This window comes from Thalassophryne amazonica, chromosome 13 (assembly GCF_902500255.1).
Source record: "Thalassophryne amazonica chromosome 13, fThaAma1.1, whole genome shotgun sequence".
NCBI lineage: Eukaryota > Metazoa > Chordata > Actinopteri > Batrachoidiformes > Batrachoididae > Thalassophryne > Thalassophryne amazonica.
This window is the reverse complement of record NC_047115.1, coordinates 4,446,834-4,474,245: the sequence shown is the minus strand read 5'-3', so window position 1 is coordinate 4,474,245 and position 27,412 is coordinate 4,446,834. Positions and strand designations below refer to the sequence as shown.

Below are 27,412 nucleotides of genomic sequence, written 5' to 3'. Positions count from 1 at the left end.
GGCATTTTTACATAAAACAAACACAATAACAACGTCTATAAACCCAGAGAATATATTCACGAGAGTTTAAGGCACAATATACATGTTGGGAAAGTGTAAGTACACGGACCCACAACAGGGGGCGCAAATGAACGGACAATGGAATAGGTCAAATAACACACTTTACTGTTGTGAATATGCACAACAAGTACAACAGATTACAATAATGGACAAAGTCAAATTCACACAGGTGTCGTGTGGGCAGGCTCGAAGATAGGAGACGCCTCTCCAAAGTAGAACCGGAACCACACGGTTTCCTCCGCCACCAGACCCCGGGAATACTGGAGCCGCCAAGTCCCGAACTCCCAGGTGGCCACTGCCTCCGCGTGTCGGACCTGGTACTGCTGGCGAGGAACAAAGGACAATTAAAGGAGGGCGCGTTCGCACCCAGGAATCCGAACGGCAGATAAGTTACCTCCACCTCTCGTTGGAAAATACTCTCAGAGCAATGCACAAAAGTCACAAAGATCACTGTTAAACAGTCAGCTGAGCACGTTACCTTCTCGGTAGAAACGATATCTCGGCAAAGAGGTGGAGGCGTTGTCCTGCTGATATTCCCCTGTTGATCAGATGATGGGTAACAGCTGTTGCAGGTGATGCGTGACAGCTGTCACCCTGGCTGCTCCTGTGAGGCGGCTGCGCCCTCTCGTGCCTGAAGCCCACACTTCAGGCAGGGCGCCCTCTGGTGGTGGGCCAGCAGTACCTCCTCTTCTGGCGGCCCACACAACAATACAAAGAGTTTAATGCTGTTGTCCGTGTGAAGCCTAATCAGAGCATCTCAAATGCATTTCTTCTGTTGTGACTGTACTGACATTACCCAGAATGCAGCTGGACACAGTATGTCCACACTAAAACCTTCAAAATTAGTGCATTACTTTAAAACTAAAAGACGTGATGTTAATTTAAATAACTTCTATCAGTATGGGGTCAAAAGAAATTAGCTTTTTTTTCTTTTCTGTGACCAGTTCTCCTTTGCCTGCAGAGGATAGAGCGGTTTCTTCTGGAACCAGCTCTCCTCTGTTTGCAGAAGATAGAACTACACATCTACTACAAAACATTTAACAGGTAGGTACTCAACTGATTTTAGACTTCATAAATGTTTGTAACTGTTACACCTGCAAAAATATGTTAGCGGGCTAAAATTTATCGGACCAAAATTTATCGAAAGATAATTAGTCCGCTGATGGTTTTCAAAGTTATCTGAAAAGCTAATCCGATAATGAAAACATTAGCTTCAATAATTAGCGGTTAGCAGAACTGTGCCCACCACTGCAAATTGGAAACACGTGCATGGAAAGCACCAGAACAAGAGTGTGGCCAGACACAGGGAAACACCTACCACCAAACACCAGGAGACAGAAAAGAGAGATAGAGACAGACAAACCCAAGTACGACAAAACCAAGCAAGAGAATAAACACACACAAAACCAATGAACAAAAAATAACAAAACAGACCAGAAAATAAAACAGAAGACATGGCAAATCTCAAACCCTGACATCCAGTCCATCCATCTTTTTCCAAATGGACTGTACATTTGAGTATGGATGGAAGCGGAGGGAGCCAGCGTCTGTCACTGAGCCCATATTTCCTCATTCTGCGCTGAACGCCACCTCTCCTCCCTCTCTTCCTTCGGTGCCTGCAGCAGTATGTAAGTCACCTCACTGACTTCTCTGAAGAAAATGGGGAATATTCAAACAAATGTCTCTTGCTTCTAGTGGCCAAAGGGTGAGAAGGAACCCACAGCTGTAGGAGATTGTGTTAGCAACCTCCCCACCGCCAACATGAAGTCCCAGGACAAATTGTCCTAAAAAAGTCCAAAGTGCAACAAAAACTCTGAGGTAAGCTCCCCTCATGGTCAGAAGCACTTTCCAGGGCTGTGAAAACTCCGCGGAATTCCGCGGATTTCATCATGGGGAATGGTGTGGGATTGTCAGTGTTGTACTCTTTAATTGTGATCATTACTGAGTTTTTAAAATGTTTATCGCAAAGCATTCTCTTTTTTTACGACATAATGCAAGTTTTATAAGTCCGCGGACACTGATCTGTGTGTTACAGATACAAATCAGTTTCCTTGGATCCGCGGAGTTTCGAGGAAAATAAATGGCACTCAAAGCCTGGCTGTTACGACAGTTGTCGTAAAGCGGGGACTGGTTGGTTGCTGCGGTGACGCTGTGTGGTTCCTGTGCGAAGCTAGCTGAACGTAGCATGTGGACATCGCAAACTTTTAGAACTTTCAAGTTTTTAAAAGAAGAATTTTGCAGCATGTCTGTGTCACAGAGCGACGTCAGACAGAGCGAAGATGGCGAGAAAGATGGTTTGAAAAAGTCTGATAAGGACAAGAATCTGTGGAATTGTTGCTGGCTTCATCAACACACCTGAAAGATAAACGGGAAAAGTGAACTGGTAAGAATTTTTTTTCTCTCTGGAAAATAAACACTGTGCTGTTCAAACAGGATTTCAGAAATTATGTGCCTTTTTTCTTTCATTAATCTAGACTTTCTTTCATTGAAAAAAAGACTGTGGCTTTGAATTAATTTAGGCTACATGAATTTACACAACAATGTAAATTAGTTTTTATTAATGTAGACTTTTTTCATGGGAAAAAAGACATTGTGGCTTTGAGTGGATTTACAGGAATTTACACAAGAATGTGTGGCTTTTTATTGTTAGGTATGTTATTGATATTTTACCCTGATTTTTTAAAAAATATTCTACAATCTTTAGCTGTGGTTTTTGACATGGTTTAACAGTCTTTTCAGTCTTCATGAATTTCATGTAGTTTAATTGTTCTGAGTTAATGAATAATTTGGTTTACAATTAAAAGGAAAATCATTCCAAGTCCTACTTCCATGTCATATTCTGTTATGAAAGGTTGAATCGAGGATCATTTAAATATGCACTAATTTTGAGATTTGTTCTTCCAGGAGATGTTGAAAATGTATCAGTAGATGAAAATTTAATTTGGTTTCTGGGGCCCCACAAGGCCCAAGACCCCAGCTCCTTGGGGGGGCAGACCCCCTGCGAATTTTCCTTGGATTTCACAATTTTCATTTCACAGCCCTGACTTTCACATTAACTCCAAAACAAGAAAGATAAAACAACACACAAGCAAACAATGACTAAAAGACAAGTAAATGAGCAAATGGACTCTGCTCTCAGGTTGCACAGGTAGCGTGAGCGCCCCGCCTCTCTTAGGAAAAACATCAGGTGGGTTGGGGTACTACAGGAACAGTGGCTTTTTCTGGATTAATTTGTCCCTCAGTGAGCTACACTTCTTTATACAATCATTATACAATCATGTTTCTATTTGTAAACAATTTGAATTTTTAGAATTAAAGATTGAAATTGCCAAGGGCTTGCATGTAAATGTTGTGGGATGTTATAGGCCTCCCTCTGCCATCTCAAATGCACTCCAGTCATTGAAGGATTTGTTATTTAAATTTGACTCAAATGAAACTATACTAATTGGAGATTTAAATTGGGACTGGCTAAATTCAAATTCAGATGATTTCAAAACTGTATGTGATCAATTGAATTTAACACAGCTAATTTCATCCCCCACTCGTCCAAATAATAAGTGTCCTTCGAAGTCCACATTGATTGATTTGATCTTAACAAATGCCCCACATAAATACTGCTCAACTGGGGTTTTTTTTTGCAATGATCTCAGTGACCACTGCATCGTGGCCACTGTTAGGAATAATAAAATGGATAAAAAGAAACCACGAGTCATTATAAAGAGAGATTTAAAACATTTCAGTGAACAGGCATTTAATCATGACCTTTCTAAGTGCCAGTGGAACAGAATTGAACTCATTCCAGATGTTGAAACAGCTTGGTCATTTTTCTATGAGTGTTTCATGGCTGCAGTTAACCAGCACGCCCCCTTTAAGAAATTTAGAATTAAAGGAAGAGATAATCCTTGGTTTACACCAGATTTGGAAAATGTTTTACGTGAGAGGAACCTTGCCTGGGCAAAAGCAAGAAAAACTGGTCTCAAATGTGATTGGGATATTTTTTAGAAAATTAAGAAATAAAGGTTCCTCCCAAATTAAAAAGGCCAAGTCCCAATTCTGTTTGTCAGCTACAACTGATAGTCTTAATGACCTAAAAAGATTTTGGAAAACTAAAATCTCTAACCGCTGGAATTGACTCACAGGCTCTTCCAAATGATATTGTTCATAACTCAAGAAACATTTATGATAAGGTTGAAATGTTAAATTGTTTCAACAAACATTTTATTTCCTTTACACCCTCTCTAAATTCAACCAGTCCAGTGACTGTGTCTGAACCATCCACTGATACATCAGCTTTTAGTTTCCAGCCATTTACCTTGGGCCAAGTCCACAAAGCATTAAAATTGTTAGATGCTCAAAAACGTCAAGGACCTGATTTAATTGATCCCTACTTTCTGAAAATTGCTGCTGATTTCATAGCACAACCCCTGAGTTATATTTTTAATTTGAGTGTGAGCACTATGCAAATTCCCAAAATATGGAAATCAGCTTTTGTCAAACCATTATTCAAAGGTGGTGACCCTACAATCTTTAATAACTATAGGCCAATTTCAAAACTTTGTATTTTATCTAAAATTTTGGAATCTTTAATAAATGACCAGCTGAAAGAATTCTTGTATTACAATAGACATGCTTGTATGAGTCTGCCGACATCCGCACACATCCACAATATTCCACAGAGGCACGTTTTCCCGTTGCCAGGAGTTTTGAGCTGCACAAAATTTTGGTTGAAGATGACATCCGCCTTACATACTCAATATATACTCAATCTATGCGCTGTATATCCGCTGATATCCGCAACTGACGGGATATTGCGGCTTGGCAGCGGACTTGGACAGTGTGTAAAACGGCTATATAGCGTGCCTGTCAGGTCCACATCACAAACTAAAATAAGTTGTAGTGAATGCAGACAGTGGACATAAATAAAGCGTTTGTATTATGTCTGCTTTGCATCTAATTTGGGAACAATTTGCAACACAAAGTGCTATATAAATGTGGCAGAAATCGACATACCTGCCAATCAGTGCCAGTCCAGCTGTGGAGACGTACAGATGTAGTTATGGATCCCCAAAGACGTAGTGTGATAGTTGCTGACATCCAACAACAACACCAATCAGGGAATGGGGTGGGAGACGGGGCCCTATCTGTTGCTGGAGGAGGTGGAGTAGGAGACAGAGCCCTCTCTTCTGTATCAGCAACAGCCTTCTGTCTCTTCCTCCCCTGCTTCGTTCGTGTGGGCATGTTGTTGCTGTCGTGTCGGTGTGAATAGTGATCCCGAAAGGCCCGGGTGCACATCTTTTATGACCGCAATGCAGATGCCGCAAATGCACAATACAACCGCTGTTTCTGCAACACTTGCGCAATGCATTCTCAAATATTGTCATGATTGGGTCTGTGCGGGCTATTGTTTATTGTTTTGGGTATGCATTTAGTTTTTGCACTCGGGTTTGGTGACTGGATTTCTTTTGTGTTGTTTGGTGTTTCTCTCCTGTCTGAGTCCACACACTCAGTAATTCACAGTCCAAACACAGTTAGGAGGGAGCACCTCCACCTCCAATCACACACACTCGTGCAGCTCCTGGTCAACCACTTATCTGAGTTGGGGTGTGAGGCGAAGCCGTCACTGTCACACCAAACGCCAATCCTCCAGATAAGGAAACACTCCAGGAAAACGGCTGCAATAGAAGTTCAGGTTAAACACACACAGTGTCAGTCAGCAGAGAAATTACCTTGTTACTGGTAGTCGATTTCTCGGCGAGGAGGTGGCGTTGCAGTCCGGCTTTTATGATGGTGATGATGATGAACGACTGACAGCTGGTGCAGGGGATGAATGACAGCTGTCACTTCTTCTAGGTCTGGCGCCCTCTCGTGCTTGGAGCCCGCACTCCAAGCAGGGCGCCCTCTGGTGGTGGTGGGCCAGCAGTACCTCCTCTTCAGCGGCCCACACAACAGCTATACGTCAAGGTGGAAAAATGTGAGTTCCACAAACCCACTGTGTCTTTCCTGGGGTTTGTGATATCTGAGGGGGTGATTCAGATGGATCCAACCAAAATGGCAGCTGTAGCGGAATGGGGCACTCCTCGTAATCGCAAGGAAGTCCAACGGTTTCTAGGCTTTGCCAACTTTTATGGAAAGTCCATACGAAATTTTAGTACCGTGGCGGCTCCCTTATACAATGTTACCTCCATTCATCAGGCATTTGTCTGGTCTCGTGAGTGTGAGGAAGCTTTCCGGGAGCTAAAGAAAAGGTTTATGTCCTCCCTTCTCTCTGACCCAGGTCGGCAGTTTGTGGTCAAGGTAGATGCCTCGGACGTTAGGGTGGGGGCGGTACTTTCACAAGTTAGTTCATGTTGTGTGGGCCGCCCGAAGAGGAGGTACTGCTGGCTCGCCACCAGAGGGTGCCCTGCCTGTCGTCGGGTTTCAGGCACCAGAGGGCGTAGTCACCTCACAGGAGCCCCAGGAGCCTGGAGCTCACAGCTGTCAGAGATCAGTCATCATCCTCACTTTCCATAAAAGCCTGGAAGAGACACCACAACTCTGCCGAGTTATCAGCTTACCCGTCAGGTAAACCTACTCAGCCGCTTTGTGCCGTTCGCACATTTATTGCTACTGACCTTTGCAGTCGTAACCTCTGGCATACTCGCAGCTTGGAGCTGGGTTTGTGGAAGTTGGAAGGAGTTGGCGTTTCCACTCCTCACTTTCCTTATCTAAGTATACTGTTAGTACCGCACGTTTTCAGTGTTCCTGTTTTCTGGGAGTGGTGGATTTTTCCCTCAGGAGAGGAACTGAACTTTTTTGCTGACTGTTTGCTGGGTGTACACACACCCACCTATAACTTCATGGGTCCCGGCTCTTCTCTGGATAGGCGTCTCCTACCCTCAGGCCTGCCCACACGTCACCTTTTTGTGTAGATTGATTGACAGACTAAAAGCATATTGGGTTGTTGTGCACATTTGCAGAATAAATTGTTATTTATTCGGACTCCCTATTGGCTGTTCATTTACGCACCCTTTCGTGGGTCCGTGTACTTCACTTTCCCAACAGTTCCTCCGATAATAAAATGCATCCCTATGCGTTCTTATCCCAAAAAGCTATCTCCCGCTGAGCACAACTACGACATAGGTGACCATGAGCTGTTGGCCGTTAAGGTGGCCTTGGAGGAGTGGTGTCACTGGATAGAGGGGGCCCAGTTACCATTTCTCGTTTTAACTGACCACAACAACCTGGAATTCTTGCGCACGGCCAAAAGACTTAATGCAAGGCAAGCTTGATGGTCACTGTTTCTGTGTAGGCTCTCAGTTGTCCAGGTGGTTTCCATAGTAGAGAAGCTTGAATCTTCGACTGGACTGGGTTGCTTGACGCGAGGACGTTTAGCTTCAAATCGCAGAAGCTTCCTCAGCTAAAATTCTTGCTCTGGAAGTCTGACTTCTGTCTGACTCTTGTAGAGAAGAATAAAATAATAATTTTATTCTTCTCTACAAGAGTCAGACAGAAGTCTCTCAGACTCTCTCAATCCCCAAATGTCCATGGTCGCATATAGCCATAGACTTTGTCACCGGCCTTCCGGTTTCGCAAGGTCACACCATGATTCTTACAGTTATTGACCGGTTTTCCAAGATGTGTCACTTTTTGCTTCTCTCTAAACTCCCCACAGCCAAGAGGACCGCTGAGGTTCTGCTTCAAAATGTGTTTAAGCTGCATGGATTTCCACAGTTTATAGTGTCCGACCGGGGTCCTCAGTTTATGTCCCATTTCTGAGCTGAGTTTTGCAAGTTGATCGGAGCAACAGCTAGTCTTACAACCAGGTATCATCCACAGGCCAATGTCCAAGTCCAAGTCCAACGTGCAAATCAAGAACTGGAGAAGGGACTTCGCATTCTAGCATCCCACAGTCCATCAAACTGGGCTGCACAACATCACTGGGTGGAACTGGCCCATAACCAACTTCCGACCTCAGCCACCAGTTATTCCCTTTTCCATGTGGTACACGGTTATCAGCCAGCTCTGTTTTTTTTCCCACGGACTCATCTGCTTCTGTTCCCTCTGCACTAACTCTTATCCAGCTCTGCAAGAGGATCTGGGTCTGGGCCCGGCGAACCTTACTCAAGACCTCCTCCTCATACAAGACAGCAGCGGACTACCATCGTTCTCCCGCGCCTCCCTACGTGCCCGGCCAGCGGGTTTGGTTGTCAACCAGGGATCTGCCACTTCGGGGGTCAGTTCACAAGCTCGCGCCCAGGTTTGTGGGTCCCTTTCCCATCACCACGGTGATCAACCCTGTGTCAGTTCGTCTGTGTCTCCCTGGGGCATTACGGGTCCATCCTACATTCCACGTGAGTCGTATGAAACCTGTGAGGACTAGTCCTTTATGTCCTCCGGCCGGTCCCCCACCTTCACCCGCTTCATGGGCAGCGGTCCTGCCTTCTCTGTCCGCTGTCTCCTGGCTGCTCGTCGTCGGGGGCATGCAATACTTGGTGGATTGGGAGGGCTATGGTCCTGAGGAGCGTTCCTGGGTGCCGTTCTGCTTCATCCTGGATCCGGCTCTCATCCGTGACTTTAATGCCTCGTGTCCGGGGATTCCTGGGCCATCCGGAGTCGGTCATGGGGCGGGGGTGATGTCATGATTGAGTCTGTGGGGGTTATTGTTTATTGTTTTGGGTATGCATTTAGTTTTTGCACTGGGGTTTGGTGGCTGGATTTCTTTTGTGTTGTTTGGTGGCGTTTCCCTCCTGTCTACCCTTCCTGGGGCCACGCCTCTTTTGGGATCTTTCTTCACACACCTGCGGTGCATTTACCCTGATCACATCCTTTTTATTAGTCAACCCTTATTCCTCTCTCACTTGCAAGATCGTTGTGCCTTGTGCCTCTTTCGAGTGTTTGTCTTCAGAGTTTTCACAGTCCTGTTTTTGCTTTACTGTGTATCGACCTGTCTGCCTGTTTCTGGAACCTGTCTCTGCCAAATGCTTCGGTTACTGTTGTTATTTTTGGACTGTCTTTTTGTGTACCGACTCACGCAAGTCCTGACATTAAACACTGTGAAGCTGAGACCTGAATCCTACATTTGTGTCCGTCCACTTGGTGCCGTTTGGCCCGTCAAATACATCTGTAACACTTCGGTGATAATCGCAATGTGTCCGATCTGTGTCCTCAATACATGCGTTACACATCCGTGATTGTTCGTTATACGAGGTCTGTCAATAAAGTATAGGTCCTTTTTATTTTTTTCAAAAACTATATGGATTTCATTCACATGTTTTTACGGATTGCAGCGTCGGCTCGCAGCCGCTGCGACGCTCCACCACAGGGAAAAACACCTCTGTTGGAAGCCTTAAGGACAAGTTGGAACATGTCCAGCTGTTAAACAATTTCTCATATACTCACTCCACTGAAAGCCATCAAAAGCTGCCTGGATTTTACAAATGGTTATCAACACGGAGGTGTTTTTCCTGTGCCGCCGCACCGCGCCGGCTGCGTCCCGACGCGCGGAGCCGTCCACACGTCTTTCATTAAAAAAATCTCCTTTAACAGTGGACTATCCGGATAAAATGCTGAAACCTACTTCTTCTGAAACTTCTCTGTTCTCTCACGACGTCCTGGATCAATAGAGCCTGAAATGTGGAGGTTTTCAGCTTGAAACAGGCTGACGACGGTGCCTGGCACCGCTGTGCGATGTCCCGCTCCATGGGACATCCTTAAAGCGACAGTATCACCTCAAAATCTCTCATCAGCCGTTAAAATTTTTACCGAAAACCAGCTTAATTTTTCGAACCGTGTCCACTTCGATGTGCCTCACAGGTTTAGAAAAAATTTTGATCAAACAAAGCGCCAGTCTCTCAGCAACTTCTCAGACAAAGGAATTCCAACGAGGGGATGGACGACTCCTCCCACAAGGAGTGCTCACAGGCGAATGACGTCACCGACAGGCGTGGAAAAACTCACGCATGCGCACGAGGGTTCAAGCATGTCTGACGTAAAAACATGAATGAAATCCATATAGTTTTTGAAAAAAATAAAAAGGACCTATACTTTATTGACAGCCCTTGTATATTCACTATACATTATTAATATATCCATAATTCATACTGGGGAATTTGCCATTTTTGGCCAGTTTTGTTGCGGACGACAACGAACGCCCGAATTATGTATACTCAATTCATGCGCAATTAATCCTCTCTCCAGTGGGACCGGGCCCTTAATGGTGCAGACTGAACTCAGGAATCATCTTCTTAATGGTGCAGACTGAACTCGGAATCTTATTCTTAATGGTGCAGACTAAAATCTGGAAACTTTTTCTTAATGGTGCAGACTGAACTCAGGAATCTTCTTCTTAATGGTGCAGACTGAACTCAGGAATCATCTTCTTAATGGTGCAGACTGAACTCAGGAATCATCTTCTTAATGGTGCAGACTGAACTCAGAATCTTCTTAATGGTTCAGACTGAACTCGGAATCTTCTTAATGGTTCAGACTGAACTCGGAATCTTCTTAATGGTTCAGACTGAACTCGGAATCTTCTTAATGGTGCAGACTGAACTCAGGAATCATCTTCTTAATGGTGCAGACTGAACTCAGGAATCATCTTCTTAATGGTGCAGACTGAACTCAGGAATCTTCTTCTTAATGGTGCAGACTGAACTCAGGAATCTTTTTCTTAATGGTGCAGACTGAACTCAGGAATCTTCTTCTTAATGGTGCAGACTGAACTCAGGAATCGTCTTCTTAATGGTGCAGACTGAACTCAGGAATCATCTTCTTAATGGTGCAGACTGAACTCAGGAATCATCTTCTTAATGGTGCAGACTTAACTCAGGAATCTTCTATCAGGACTAGCGGTCGGATATGGCTGGACACAAATGCAGGACACAGACAACTGGCTCTGTAGGTAAAAACTGTTTACTAAAACAGTAAACATGGTCCGGTACACAGCGAAGCAGTCCAACAAGAGTAACAAAAACAGAATCATCAGGCAAAAGGCGTGGTCGAAGATACAGGCAAGTAGTTATACACACTTGAGGCTAGCAGGTCAAGAATACAAGAAAACAGAGCTGGAACGTAGGCACAGGGCGCAACAATCTGGCGAAGAACAAGGAGAACAGAGGAGCTTAAATAAGCCCTGACAAAGAGGTGCTGATTAGGAACAGGTGTGCCTGGAATGAACCAGAAACAGGGCGTGACCAGAGAGAGAGAGAAAGAACCACCACCAAGAGACAGCAGGGAAAGACAAGAGAAAAAGGGACAGACAAAACCCAACCGGAAAAACTCCAATCCTGACATCTTCTTAGTGGTGCAGACTGAACTCGGGAATCTTCTTAATGGTGCAGACTGAACTCGGGAATCTTCTTAATGGTGCAGACTGAACTCGGGAATCTTCTTAATGGTGCAGACTGAACTCGGGAATCTTCTTAATGGTGCAGACTGAACTCGGGAATCTTCTTAATGGTGCAGACTGAACTCAGGAATCTTATTAATGGTGCAGACTGAGCTCAGTAATCTTCTTAATGGTGCAGACTGAGCTCAGTAATCTTCTTCTTAATGGTGCAGACTGAACTGAGGAATCATCTTCTTAATGGTGCAGACTGAACTCAGGAATCATCTTCTTAATGGTGCAGACTTAACTCGGAATCTTCTTAATGGTGCAGACTGAACTTGGAATCTTCTTAATGGTGCAGACTGAACTCAGGAATCATCTTCTTAATGGTGCAGACTGAACTCAGGAATCATCTTCTTAATGGTGCAGACTGAACTCAGGAATCATCTTCTTAATGGTGCAGACTGAACTCAGGAATCTTCTTCTTAATGGTGCAGACTGAACTCAGGAATCTTCTTCTTAATGGTGCAGACTGAACTCAGGAATCGTCTTCTTAATGGTGCAGACTGAACTCAGGAATCTTCTATCAGGACTAGCGGTCGGATATGGCTGGACGCAAATGCAGGACACAGACAACTGGCTCTGTAGGTAAAAACTGTTTACTAAAACAGTAAACAGGGTCCGGTACACTGCGAAGCAGTCCAACAAGAGTAACAAAAACAGAATCATCAGGCAAAAGGCGTGGTTGAAGATACGGGCAAGTAGTTATACACACTTGAGGCCAGCAGGTCGAGAATACAAGAAAACAGAGCTGGAAAGTAGGCACAGGGCGCAACAATCTGGCGAAGAACAAGGAGAACAGAGGAGCTTAAATAAGCCCTGGCAAAGAGGTGCTGATTAGGAACAGGTGTGCCTGGAATGAACCAGAAACAGGGCGTGACCAGAGAGAGAGAGTCTTCTTAATGGTGCAGACTGAACTCGGGAATCTTAAACGGTTGAGGATGAGTGAGTCAGATAAAATAACAATACACAACAACACAAAATAATACATATCACAAAATGACACAAGACACAAAAACACATGACAACAATCCACAATGCAAAACAACAACACAATAAAAATACACAATACACAATAACACACAAAGCAAAACAACACAATAACAATACACAATCCACAATAACACACAAAGCAAAACAACACAATAACAATGCACAATACAAAATAACACAATAACAATACACAAAGCAAATTAACAATACAATAAGTTATAATCTACCCCAGTAATAAACAATATGTGACCATGGACATCAAAAGAGTTAGAAATGAACGAAATTTGACCTTTAAAAACAAAGATACAGTAACACTTGGGCAGACAGAAAAACGACTGAGAATCAAAATAAGAGAAGCAAAATTAAAAAATAAATAAGATTTAGAAAACACGTTTAAAGCTAACAATTCAAAAAAGGTGTGGGACACCATGAAATCAATGACAGGGATGGTGTCACAAAACAAACCTATTGTTACAACTTGAACAGTTATTTCACAAGATTTGAGTTATCAGACAGTTTTGAGAAATGTAATCAAATTCTTTCAAATATTCATCTGGGACCTTCAGATAAAATTGAGATCACTGTTGATGAAGTTAGAAAAACATAAAAAACAGTAAAAAAAAACAGAAGGACCAGATAAATGTCGTCTTTTTATTTTAAAAACCTTTGCGGTAGAGATGGCACCGGCCTGGCAACCAGTGTTTCAACTCTCAGTTGACACTCAACACAGTTCCAACAGGGTGGAAAACCTCACACATAAAACCTCTGCTTAAAACTCAATGTCCAAAAGAACACAGAGATTTCAGACCCACAGCTCTGACCTTTGCGATTATGAATGCTCTAGAAAGACTTCTGCTCAAACATCTGCAAGCCTGCACTAATGACAAACTAGATCCATCACAGTTTGCATATAGAACAGGCTGTGGCACTGAAGATGCTGTGGCCACTGTGGTTTATATCATCACAAAACATCTTGATAAACCACATAACTATACAAGAGCACTCTTTCTGGACTGTTCTTCAGCTTTCAACACAATACAACCCAATATTCTACTTTCAAAAATGTCCTATCTGGGAGTGAACCCTTACCTGATCCACTGGTTTGCCTCTTTTTTAACAAATAGAGTCCAGTTGGTTAAGGTAAACAAGACCCTTTCTTCTGCCATCTCAACCAACGTTGGTGCACCTCAGGGCTGCGTAAGTTCTGCAATACTTTTCACTCTACACATAGATGATCTCCGTTCAACTTTAAATAACCAGTATGTTTTGAAATACTCTGACGATACTGTTTTGCTGACATTACTACATGATCAGAAAATCCTGATGTTCCCCAACAAGGCGTTAATAAAGTGGTCACATGGAGCAAAAACAACGCTCTGGAGATAAACACAAAGAAAACCAAGGAAATTATGTTTAATCCAAAACCAATAAGGGTAAACTCCACAATTGTCAATAATGAAACAGTCCAACAGGTGGTAGAGAAGCTTGAATCTTCGACTGGACTGGGTTGCTTGACGCGAGGACGTTTTGCTTCTAATTGCAAATTACTTCTCTACACGAGTCAAGACAGAAGTCAGACTACCAGAGCAAGAATTTTAGCTGAGGAAGCTTCCGCGATTAGAAGCGAAACATCCTCGGGTCAAGCAACCCAGTCCAGTCGAAGATTCAAGCTTCTCTACTATGGAAACCACCTGGACAACTGGGAGGCTTCACAGAATAAAAAAAAATCCAACAGATGGAGTCAAATAAATATCTTGGCATCATGACAGATGCCACTCTATTCTGGAAACATCATATTGATGACGTGTAAGAAAACCAAACAGAGGATGTATTTTCTCCGTCGTTTAAGATCGTTTGGAGCTACATGACAAATACTCCTGCTGTTTTATACTTCTGTTATTCTCAGTGTACTGCAGTATTGTAATGCTGTGTGGTACAGCTGCCTGTCCACTTCTGTAAAATCTGGACTGAAACACTTATTAAAAATCTGTTCAAAAATTGTTGGTCAGCCTTTAGAGGGTCTGTATGAGACCTCTTATCACAACAAAACAATAAGGCTGGCAAAAAACATCATCTCTGACACTAACTGTGTTCTGAGCAGTGAATATATCGTTCTCCCATCTGGACGCCCATACAGTGTTCCACGCTTTAACAAGGTCAGACTGAAACATTCTTTTGTGCATCAGTCGATACTTAAACTAAATAAGGAGCTTAATCCATAACAACATTATCATGGCTGCAATGTGAGTAAATTTTTATGACCCGCACGGCGCTTGCGCCGCGAGGCGGGGTATGTTGCATCCAGGTTGTCCGTCTATCTGTCCAGACACAATTCATTCATCGCAACGTAGCTCGGCACCTATTGCTCACAAAACCTTCATATATGGTGGGTACATGCCTTGGAGGAGTACTTTGCATGGGTTCGAAGGCCAGTGACCTTGACTTGCTTTCCAAGGTCACCAATGGTCACAACTGCCAAATCCTTTGCCGCAATGTAGCTTAACACCTGTTGCTCACAGAAACTTCATATTTGGTGGGTACATGCTTTGGAGGAGTACTTAACATGGGTTCGAAGGCTGGTGACCTTGACCTACTTTTAAAAAATTACCAGTAGTTGCATTTGTTCGAAGGCTACTGACTTTGTATGATCACTGTTGGCAACATCCTCTAAATAAATATAATGTCAATCTCCAATTTTTCCACTGTGTATCCCAGTTTACATCAAACACGTAAGGGGTCAACCAAATACCTACCCCACACATGTACATGTTACTGCACTTTAAATGGAAAATAGCACTGTACGTGGGGCATTTCGTGACAAATGTCTCTAGTTGTTCTATGGATTGTTTGTGAAATATCCATGTCTTTTTGTGTTGTTTATGTATTGTGTTGTAACAGAGCTACTGAATATGTAAGGCAAATTCCAGATCTCTGATCTGACAATAAAGTATTATCTTGTCTTATAACAATACACAATAACACAATAACAGTCAATGCAAAACAACACAATAACTACACAGTGAAAAACAACACAATGACAATACACAAAGCAAAACAACACAATAACAATACACAGTAGCACAAGACAAAAACACATAACATTCCACAATGTAAAACACAATAACAATACACAATGCAAAACAACACCACAATAACAATACACAAAGCAAAACAACACCACAATAACAATACACAAAGCAAAACAACACCACAATAACAATACACAAAGCAAACTAACAATACAAACTGAAAAATAACACACAATGCAATATAACAATACACAATAAAAATAACACAAGAAAATATTGTGTATTGACACAATGAAAAACACACAATACAAAATAACAATACACAACCATGCAAAGTAACATATATACACAATGAAAACTAACACACAAAACAAAATGACAGTAATACACACAGTATCACAAGATAACACAAAGCACAACATACGAAAACATGTTTTTCATCTCACATAACACGTCAGCAACTGCCTTCAGCCAGTAGAAGGCACTGTTGACTCTGTGTGTGTGTGTGTGTGTGTGTGTGTGTGTGTGTGTGTGTGTGTGTGTGTGTGTGTGTGTGTGTGTGTGTGTGTGTGTGTGTGTGTGTGTGTGTGTGTGTGTGTGTGTGTGTGTGTGTGTGTGTGTGTGTGTGTGTGTGTGCGCGCGCAGTTTGTCTTTTGCAGACTCTGCAGAGAGCGGTACCATGAAGGGGCGTGTCATACTCTGACATCACCACTGACCAATGTAGGATCACAGGTGAGCTGACCAATCACGGCATGCGGCGATATGCAGAAAGCTTGTTCTGTTCAGTTCAGGGACTGTGGATTTTCCACAAGATGTCGCTGTATACTGTGTTATTGGTTTATTTCAGAGCGCGCAGACCACCACCGCAGTTACATTAACAATCGGTAACCCTCAGAGCGCGCAGACCACCACCGCAGTAACATTAACAACCGGTTACGGCTCAGAGCGCGCAGACCACCACCCCAGTAACATTAACAACCGGTTACGGCTCAGAGCTCGCAGACCACTACCGCAGTAACATTAACAACCGGTTACGGCTCAGAGCGCGCAGACCACCACCCAGTAACATTAACAACCGGTTACGGCTCAGAGCGCGCAGACTACCACCCAGTAACATTAACAACCGGTTACGGCTCAGAGCGCGCAGACTACCACCCAGTAACATTAACAACTGGTTACGGCTCAGAGCGCGCAGACCACCACCCCAGTAACATTAACAACCGGTTACGGCTCAGAGCGCGCAGACCACCACCCCAGTAACATTAACAACCGGTTACGGCTCAGAGCGCGCAGACCACCACCGCTGTTACATTAACAACCGGTTACGGCTCAGAGCGCGCAGACCACCACCCCAGTAACATTAACAACCGGTTACGGCTCAGAGCGCGCAGACCACCACCGCAGTAACATTAACAACTGGTTACGGCTCAGAGCGCGCAGACCACCACCGCAGTAACATTAACAACCGGTTACGGCTCAGAGCGCGCAGACCACCACCGCAGTAACAGTAACAACCGGTTACGGCTCAGAGCGCGCAGACCACCACCGCAGTAACAGTAACAACCGGTTACGGCTCAGAGCGCGCAGACCACCACCGCAGTAACAGTAACAACCGGTTACGGCTCAGAGCGCACAGACCACCACCGCAGTAACATTAACAACCGGTTACGGCTCAGAGCGCGCAGACCACCACCGCAGTAACATTAACAACCGGTTACGGCTCAGAGCGCGCAGACCACCACCGCTGTTACATTAACAACCGGTTACGGCTCAGAGCGCGCAGACCACCACCGCTGTTACATTAACAACCGGTTACGCCTCAGAGTGCGCAGACCACCACCACAGTAACATTAACAACTGGTTCTGGTTGACCTGTGTGCTGGGTCACGTCCACAGAGAGATACCACATGGACATTATGTTGTCTCCAGTGGTCCCTCAGAATGTGTTGACGGACTGAGAGAACGTCTCTCTGAGTTCAACACGTCTCTAAACCGTCGGCAGGACGTTCTTGTGCTCCTCTAGTTCCTGGAGTTGATTTTTTCATGTGTCCTCTGCTTGACCTTGTCCTCAGGGTTTTGTTGTGGGGGAGGAGGCGTCTGTCAGGGGGAGGTGGGACCAGGCCTCCCTTCTCCTCATCCAGGAGGTGACTAAACGCTGCCCCCAGTGTTCGGTCCCGGTGGAGAGAAACGGTAATGACAAACAGAAAAATAATGAATTGTTGAAATAAAGTTTGAAAATTAAAAACTTGGTTGAAGTAAAAAATAACAAAAGTTTGTTCTGCAGGCAATATAGTTCAGATTTGTCATACAATTTGATGTGTGTACACTAACCTCATAAATGTAATAATGGATGTGAAGCGGGTTTGGAGCCGAGCCGATGAGTTGTGTTTGTGTCCCAAATGTTTAGTTCTGAGTGGGTTTAAAAACGCAGTGTGCTGATTGTCCCTCCACATGTTTCTGCACGTTCTCTGTGGAATGATATTCTTGTGCTTGTCAGGCAGTTACTCTGTGGAGACTTTTAAATCTCGTTGTTTTATATGTTTAATATGTTGTTTACTGTGTTTTGATTCTTTTATTCTTTTTTTTTTTTACTTTTTTATCATGTTTTTAACCTTTTCATCATGTTCCTTAATTTTTTTTTTTATTTAATTTGTTTTGGTTTTTATTGCTGAGTTGTTTTATGTGACGCGCCTTGAGATGACACTGTCGTGATTTGGCGCTTTATAAGTTTAGTAAATTGAAATAGTACAAAGTGTTGCATCACGCTGTCCGCCCTGTGGTGTCAGTCTTCTACCCCTCAGTGCACCTGCCAGGTGAGCTGTCGGGTCAGCAGGTTAGAACCCAGACGGTGGCGACATAACACCGTTGGCCAGTGTTGTAATGTAACAAAGTAGAAATACTTCATTACTGTACTTAAGTAGAATTTTGACGTACTGTATTTAAATTTCTGGCAACTTTCACTTTTACTTCACTACATTTGCTCAAGAAAATGTATACTTTTACTCCGATACATTTCCCTGAACCATCTTCATTAATCGTTACTACAATATACGAGGTCTGTTAAAAACTATTGGACCTTTTTATTTTTTGCAAAAACCTGATGGATTTAAATCACGTGTGATTGCATCAGCCAACCTTGAACCTTCGTGCGCATGCGTGAACTTTTTCACGCCTGTCAATTGCGTCATTTCCTGGTAAGCAGCCTTTGTGTGAGGACATGTGTTGTACGCTCGGCGGATTTTCATTGCAAGGAAAATGACGGAACGACTGGAGCAGCGCTGCATCAAATTTTGCCAGAAACTGGGCGACAGCCAGGTGGAAACCATTCGGATGATACAGTTAGCTTTCGGTGACTTTTCAGTCATGTGACTATCTGAGAAATTGTGGAAGAGGTGGGCATGTCACAGCATGTTCTGTGAGACTTCAACACGGAGGCGCTTTTGCTCCGCCGTTAGCAGCAGCTTGAATTTCGCCGCCACTCTTTTCATGGCCAAATCTTCTGTCACAGTGGAATGTGTCGAAAAAGTGCTGATGTCCACCTCTTCCGCAATTTCTCGGATAGTCACACGACGGTCCCACATCACCACAGCGTTCACTTTGGAAATGATCTGGTCATTTCAGCATGTTGATGGCCGACCGGCACGTGTCTCGCTCTCCACTGTTGTGCGGACGTCTTTAAACCGGTTGTACCTGTCAGGTTTGACCTCGGCTAGACATACAAGACAGAACCAGACAGAGTTGAGATGTCTTTAGTGAGCTTTGCAAAGGAGAGATACAGCAGAGGCTGGCAGCTTCGTGCAGTTTCTCTAACTGACCTCCTCTCGCGGTCCTTTTATTGTGTAAAGAAAACAAAAGATAAGTGTGGCTACATGAGTCCATGGTTGCAACATGTGCTATTAGTCAAGTGCAGATACGTTTGCAAACAACTGAATCATTCCAATTTTAGGTACAGAGTGACAACTGAATCATTCCAATCTTAGGTACAGAGTGAGCGATTTTGCTGAAGCTTGCTAAATGTCAAACTGTAAACAGGCTGCAGCTGTGAATATCTGAGAGAAACAGTTTGCAGATTTTAAGACACAGAACAGTTTGAAATGAGCAGACGTAATAGATGATAATAAATGATAAACATGTTTTTACAGTATAATTTATCTAACAGTACCGCTCCTTAATCTCTGTGATGCCCAGAGGATCGTCACCAAAAGCCATCTGAATCATCGGCTGGAGTTAACACACTTTAGTACTGATAAAACTGGCCAGCATGACTGTTTTTTTCAATTATTTTATTTGAAATTTCCCTGGACATGTGGTGCATAAAAGCGGCGCCACGTTTGGTTGCTTTGCAGTGGTTGGTGGTGATGTCGCTTGCATTTTTTTTCCTTAAATTTGGCAGAACTGCGTAGCTATAAATGACTGTTCTGTTTCACACGAGTCTGGCTGTTGTGTTTAACAGAAGAGTGTGTGTGTGTGTGTGTGTGTGTGTGTGTGTGTGTGTGTGTGTGTGTGTGTGTGTGTGTGTGTGTGTGTGTGTGTGTGTGTGTGTGTGTGTGTGTGTGTGTGTGTGTGTTCCAGGAAAAATGAATATATATACACATGTATATACATCCACCTGTTGCTCACTCATCCTGTCACCAACACCGACTGATCCAGCCTTTTATAGGCGCTGAGGCCCCCTCCTGGTTTCTCCAAACACCACACCAACTTTCTTTTTGTCTATTTCACTCTCCACTCATTTTGGATTTTACTTTTACTCCATACATTTACTCAAGTAACAGTTTTTAAGGAGATGTTAACTTTTACCACAGTAATTTTATGGTAAGATACTTGTACTTTCACTCAAGTATCACTTTGAAGTACTTTATTGAAGACTGCCGTTGGCTGTTCACGTGGCTGCTCTGAATCACTCGAGGTCTTGTTTGTTGCTGCGTGCTTCTTATTGTTGTGTGATTGTGCCCCCTGCAGGCGGCTGCATGCACATGGTGTGCTCTCTGTGCCGGGTTGAGTGGTGCTGGCTCTGTGCCGTCCCCTGGAACAGGGACTGCATGGCAAACCACTGGTTCGGCTGACTCCAGATGCTCCACTGCTCATCTCTACATTCAAATAAAGTTCTCTGATTTAATCAAACCAGGATTCTGCTGCCAGGAATTAAACCGTCGACCTTAAGCTCAGGGGTCGGGCCAAAACACCCAGCCTACATGCATGAACCAGGTTGAAAGCTGGTTGGTTTAAAACCAGTATCTAGCTTTAAATCCATTTCAGACGTGAATTAGAACTAGTTTGAAGTAGTACATCTATGTTTTAAACCAGTTTAAACTACTTCAAACTAGTTCAGGCCACTGATTGATTTATCGTCTGAAACCAATGTAGACTGATGGCCTGCTCTAAAGCACTGTTAAACCAGTGCAACACAGTTTAAACTGGTTTGAGGGTTTGCACAGAATGAATCAGCTGGGACTCGGTTCAAAGGTGAAGGTGTTTACACACAGTATCAGGATTTTATTGATCCAGAACACTGGACCTGATCCAGAGCAGACTGCTGCTGGAGAAATGTGTCTGTAAATAAACACCAGATTATCTTTGTTTCAAATTCTGCCTCAGTCTGTTTCTTTCTGAACCGTGTCAACCTGGACACTAGAACTCAAAACCTCCTGGATGGATCTCCTTCAAACCTGGTGGGAATATTTCCTGCATGGGTATCTGGAGATGATTTGACTTTGGAGTAATTTGGTCAAAGGTTGTGTTTCCCAACAACCAAGAAGCCTAGATGGATGATCTATGACACTTGGACATTTAGAAGGTTGCGTGTGGGACATGAATGGGAAATGTACTGTGTATGTGTACTGTGCACTGTGCATGTACTGGGAAATGTGGAAATCTTTTGTTTTCATTGGAAAATGCAAGATGGTAATAAATAATGAACGTTACAGAGCAGAGCAAAAACCCAAATGATGACCACAAAAGGGTGTTGGGAAAGTGTAGTGACACGGACCCACAACAGGGGGCGTAAATGAACGGACAATAGAGGGAGTTAAATTAGAACACTTTACTGTTGTGAATGTCACAACCACACACAGCAGATTACAGAATAAATACAAGTCAATTAATGAAGGTATCGTGTGGGCAGGCTCGACGATAGGAGACGCCCATCTGGAGATGAACTGGAACCACACGATTTCCACCGCCACCGAACCCGAAGGATACTGGAGCCGCCAAGTCCCGAAGTCCCCAGGTGGCCACCGTCTCAGCGTGTCTGATCTGGTACTGCTGGCGGAGAACAAAGACAGTTAAGTGTGGGTGTGTGTACACCCCGTAACAATAATGGTGGGAATTCCACCTCCACCTTTAACACACACTCGTGCAGCGTCTGTTTAACCACTTATCTGACGGGACGTAGGACGAAACAGTCGCGACCCACGCCAGTCCTCTGGTTGACAGCTGCAACACAATAGCTCTTGAAATCACTGAATGCTGGCAGAGAAAGTTACCTCTCACAGAAGTCGATATCTCGGCGATGTGGTGGAGGTGTCATCCTGCTTTTATCCCGGGTGAGATGCAGATGATCGGTGACAGCTGTCATAGTTGATGAGTGACAGCTGTCACCTCGGCTGTTCCTGTAGGCGGCTGCGCCCTCTCGTGCCTGAAGCCCGCACTTCAGGCAGGGCACCCTCTGGTGGTGGGCCAGCAGTACCTCCTCTTCTGGCGGCCCACACAACAAAGGGTGCAAATTGATGGATAGGTGTGTGAATGTGTGTGTGTGTGGGGGGGGTTGCTGCATCCAGGAAGGCGTTGATGCTGCCGGACATCCGGAGACTGAACTGACCTCAAAGGTCACAAATGAAAACAGCCATTCTGTTATGATTTAAACCACTAAACGGTGATGGATGGGTCACAAGATGCAAGCAGCCGACACAGGAAGGTTAGTGACTACACAAGGAATTTATTGTCCAGGTGATAAGGTGAACACAGTCCAGTGACAAAATCTAAAACTATAGTGAGTCTTTTGCAAAGTGATGGAATCCACAATGACGATAAAAAACCCCAAAAAGTCACTAGAAACGTATGAAGTGACCAAATCCAAGGTAAAACCAAAACCAAAATACAACAGAGTCTTTAGCAACGTGCAACAAAAATCCACTGATCAAAAAAACAAAAACAAAACAAAGGCCAACAGTCATATCTGAAAATAATCACAAACCAAACTGCCAAAAATGTTGGAGGAAAAGTAACTATCTGTGACCGCTCCCCAGTGCCATAACCCTCCCAGTCGACCAAATACTGAACCCCACGACCACGGTGCGAGAGTCCAGGACCGCCGCACGGTAAAAACAGGGTCCCCATCCACACACCGGGTGGGAGGCAGGGAAACAGCCGGAGGGCACAACGGCTTGGAATGAACAGGCTTGATGTGGCTAACATGAAAGGCAGGGTGGATGTGCATAGTCCTTGGGAGACGGAGGCGGGCAGAAACTGAATAACTTTGGAAACTGGGAATGGCGTATAGTCCAACGGCCAACGCAACAGTAGAGGAGCCATGAAATTAATAGTGTAGCAAATTCCAGGTTATTCACTTTGAACATGGCTGTAGAGGCTTCATTGGTGTTATTGCTCATGGTTCAGACTTTCTTTTGCTATCTTACTTATTTTTGTTGTCTGGCTGCTGCTAGATACTTCCTCTTCTTCTGGTCCCTGTGGCTGGAATGACTGGGGCGTGCCGGTGCCTTGGTTCTTATAGGCTCCGTCGCTCCTCCCCCTATCTGAGGAGGGGCTTCTCGTCTTCCTCCTTTGACCAATCTAACCCTAACCCTGCCTCTAAAGTTACAGCGCAATGCCTCTAAAGTTACAGCGTAATGCCTCTAAAGTTACAGCGTAATACCTCTAAAGTTACAGCACAATGCCTCTAAAGTTACAGTGTAATACCTCTAAAGTTACAGCACAGTTGTTATGTGTAGGACGCGGGTTAGAGAACCGAACCAGCGTCTGACTGAACCCACCCTAAATAATCAGAGAGCGGTTCCAAAAAAACAAAATTTCCCTCCTGTGCAATAATACAAGTGCAAACAAAAGACATAATGGCCTGGCGAGGTGAACAACGGCGTGCTCTCACAGCGCCCAAACGAATCGGAGCCCAGCAGTTCTGGACCCAAGAAACCCCGCCGACACCCTCCAGGTGGTTAGGACACGAACTGGCTCTGTGAAGGACGGACAAGGTGAGGTAAGTTAACACTGTAACACAAAACACCATTCAGAGGCACACATCATCAGCAACACGTTCATCTTTAAATTCAGGCTTAATTTAAAGGGGCAGCTTCTCACGGCAAGTGGAGGATCATTAATCTGCACGCCATGGCAGTGAGGAGCAAACCACACAATTTTCACCACTGTTCCAATAAAGCTGCGTTAGACGCCAAATTACAATCATTAATTACTCAAGCAGTAGTCACCTCTGAAGTGTGCTGACAGAGTGTATCCCTCACCCCTGACCTTCACAGGCACGATGTGTCAGAACCTGGAGCGGCCCTCAGCGTCACACAAACGGTCGTCACAAGGTCGTATTCTCCAGCAATTCAGCCCTGGTCACTCAGGGCTTAAATGCAGTACTTCATCTCATAATTGGTCCCAGCTGAAAGTCCTTAGGTCCGCACGTGAGCGTCATCCACAGGTGCAGCAGATAGGCTTAATGAGGGTGAAGGATTCTTCTGTACAGCACATTCCTTTCAGGAATCAGTTCAAAACCACCTGGAGAGAAAAACAAAATAAAAGCAGCACCAAAAGTCCAGCCAAACCCCCCAACACACAACAGTACCCCCCCATCAACGGGAAACCTCCCGGCGACCACACAGACCTGGTCCGAAAACAGCCCCTCCCTCCGGGGTCCACGGCAGGAATCAGGCAGTGCAACGCCCCCAGAGTCCACAGCAGGTAACAGGACAGGGTAATGCGGCTGGAAGGCCGGCTGGCATCAAAACCAAAACAGACCCAACAACCCCAAAAGAAGTCCATAACACAGTCTAACATGAAAACAAAAACACACAGAAAAACCCCCCAACATACCCCCCCCAGATGACAGTACAAACACACCCCAGGGAAGCACACCGGGGAACAACATAAAATAAAAACACAATAACCACCCCAACTCCTCCCCAGAGGACCGTCCCATCAAACCCCGGGGAGAAAAGAAAAAATACAATCCCAAAAACCCAACAGAGCCCCATCAACACAATATAAACACAAGTTCCATAAATTAAAAATAACAAAACACCCCCCCAGACGACTAGTGGAGCACAACACCCCCCAGAGGACATTAGCGCCAGCTCCAGGAGTAATAACCGTGGCTGGAGCCCTCCTGAGGTCCCCAGGCATATACGGGAGCCTTAGCGCCCCCCAGAGGACCGTCCCATCAACCCCAGGAGACACCCCCATGACCCAGCCCCAGCTACACATGGCTAGTCAGTCCCAAAGTCAACTTCCCCCCCCAGAGGACCGTTCCATCAACCCCGGAGGTGGAAAACAGGAGGAAACATAAACAACATAAAGATCCCAAACCCCCAGAGGACCCCAATAAACTACCCCGGGGGCAAATAAAAACAAAAGGAAGCCCCGTTGTCCCCCCCAGCACACTGAAAGACCCCGGAACACCCCCAGAGCCTAACGACAGTAAACGTTTTGGCGAACGGCTCAAAACAACCGAGCCGGGGAAGAAAACAGGAGAAAAAAAACAATCCAGTCAGGCCTGGATTCTGTAGAACGTCTCTCACAGACGAGATCCGCTTGTTCAGAATCCCGAACAATGGACACAAACAGTTTTTATAAAACTCAACATAGGTGGGACAAAGGCAGACCTTATTTCGCAAAATCTTTTCCTTATTGGCCCCCGTGGGCATTCGAGGGAGATTCAACCCCCTGCCTGACACCCGTGCAGTAACGGAACATGTATGATTTATAATGTAACGAGTCTCTTTGTCCTAAGTGATAAAAAAAAAAAAAAAAAAAAAAACTGGTTAAATCCAGTTTGACATAAACATTAAAACAGAGAACAAAGGAAAGTAAGAATAAGAGTGAAAACTAAGACTACAATCCGGAGTAAAATACTTTAATACCAAAAAACGTACAGCAAACAAATATAGAAAACCATAATTAAACACAGAAATATATCTAACAACAGTGTAAAATCAACTCTTATTGGAGTAGAAACACTTGATTTGACAAGACAGTAGAGCTGATTTCACTCTACCATATTATTTCACTCTATTTTCACTCTATATACTTTAAGTGATTCTGAAAGTCTTATTTTTAAACTATGGTGTTGGGGAGAAGCGTGCACATGCACGGCAGCTGCGGGCAGCTCCAAAATCCCCCCCCCCCCCCTCCTGCCGCTCCGCACCCTCACCGCTGCTTAGAGAGAAGAGGGAAAAAGGAAAGAGAGAGAAAAAAGCATAAGGTGCTGCAGAGTGTTATCAGTTTATTTGGGAACACGGTGTGATTAACCTCTCAAGTCAGCGAGGAGAACAGTGAGCCAACTGAAAAGTATAACAATGTTTTTGGATCCTCACTTCTGATGGGTTTCCTTTGACAGGAAGGCAAGGTGCCACTGTGTGTTGTTTTCCCTACATGATACGTCTACAGACGGTGAGGGCCCTACAAAAACACTGGGTAATGACAGTGAGGGGAGATCGGTCACCTATGAATGTAAACGATCCCACTAAAGTTCTGGCACCTGACTGGAGCTCTGGACACCCGCATGACAGCTGTATCACTGTGGAAAGATGTTCTGTTTTAAATCCAGCCACACTCCTCCCTGTTGCAGGTGAAGGTGAGCCACATGACTGTCTCGCTGACTCTGAGGAGATTCATAAACCTCGTTCTGATTTAAGTGATGCACCACTTCCTGATTCTGAAATTATTTTTGTTGATGGGTCCTGTAAAAAAAATCCTGATGGTACTAATGCTTCAGGCTATGCTGTAGTCTCGGCCGATAAAGTCCTTATTGCTCAATCTCTACCAAACCACCTGTCAGCCCAGGCTGCAGAGCTCGTACCCTTGACCGAGGCCTGCAAATTGATGAAAGGAAAAAGAGTGACTATATATACTGATCATCAGTATGCCTTCTCCACAGTTCATGTTTTTGCTCAATATTGGGAAAATAGAGGGATGATTACATCATTGGGAAAACCAGTGCTACACAAAGATCTTTTGCTGTCCCTATTGCAAGCAGTCCAACTTCCCGCAGCCGTTGCCATTTGTAAATGCGCTGCGCATACTACCAGTCAGGACCCCGCTTCCTGTGGGAATCATTTTGCAGATGAAACTGCTAAATCTGCAGCCCAGGGGGAGCTGACGGTCCTGTTCTCTGCAACTGACAGTATAGATTTGCAAATTCTTAAAGATATGCAAAGTAATTCTTCGGCATCAGAAAAGGCTCTTTGGGAGCATCACAATGTGCATCAAAATGCTGATGGCGTTTATGCCTGACCCTCAAACAAACCGGTCCTGCCCCGCAGCTTTTTCAGGTGGGCTGCTGTTTTGAGTCATGGGCTGTGCCACGTCTCAATAGGAGGGATGGTTGGACTGGTTAATAATTATTTTTTGACGTTCGGGTTTCAGGCATATGCAAAAAACTACTGCAGAGCATGCTTAATTTGTGCAAAACATAACCCACAGGGAAATGAGAGGCCAAAACGAGGAAAAAAATTCCCAATACCTAAATACCCATTTCAAATAATCCACATAGACTTTATTGAATTGAACCAATGTGAGGGGACGTATATAGCAAATGGGTAGAGGTGATCCCTGTTAAACAAGCAGATGCACTAACAAATCAAATCAATTTTATTTATATAGCGCCAAATCACAACAAACAGTTGCCCCAAGGCGCTTTATATTGTAAGGCAAAGCCATACAATAATTACGGGAAAAACCCAAACGGTCAAAACGACCCCCTGTGAGCAAGCACTTGGCAACAGTGGGA

At 44.4% G+C, this 27,412-nt stretch overlaps 1 protein-coding gene and 2 long non-coding RNA genes across 5 annotated transcripts in view; 2 read left to right on the top strand and 1 right to left on the bottom strand.

Annotated features, from left to right (window-relative positions):
- Window positions 1–20,603, top strand: part of prkn (parkin RBR E3 ubiquitin protein ligase) — a 102,700-nt gene extending 82,097 nt beyond the window's left edge. For all 3 annotated transcript variants that reach the window (XM_034184898.1, XM_034184899.1, XM_034184897.1), the window contains 3 exons: window positions 16,093–16,179; window positions 17,520–17,637; window positions 20,410–20,603. In XM_034184898.1, the coding sequence (XP_034040789.1) occupies window positions 16,093–16,179; window positions 17,520–17,637; window positions 20,410–20,513 (309 nt within the window). In that variant the 3' untranslated portion in view covers window positions 20,514–20,603. The remainder of the gene's footprint in view (window positions 1–16,092; window positions 16,180–17,519; window positions 17,638–20,409) is intronic.
- On the bottom strand, window positions 1,357–24,674 carry LOC117523392. Its single transcript, XR_004564492.1, has 3 exons — window positions 24,664–24,674; window positions 6,849–6,855; window positions 1,357–1,676 (listed from the first exon to the last, which is right to left on the bottom strand). It is a non-coding gene; the product is annotated as an uncharacterized LOC117523392 (long non-coding RNA).
- Window positions 12,526–14,488, top strand: LOC117523391. The gene is made up of 2 exons (XR_004564491.1): window positions 12,526–13,890; window positions 14,154–14,488. It is a non-coding gene; the product is annotated as an uncharacterized LOC117523391 (long non-coding RNA).
- Window positions 24,675–27,412: the final 2,738 nt, after the last annotated feature.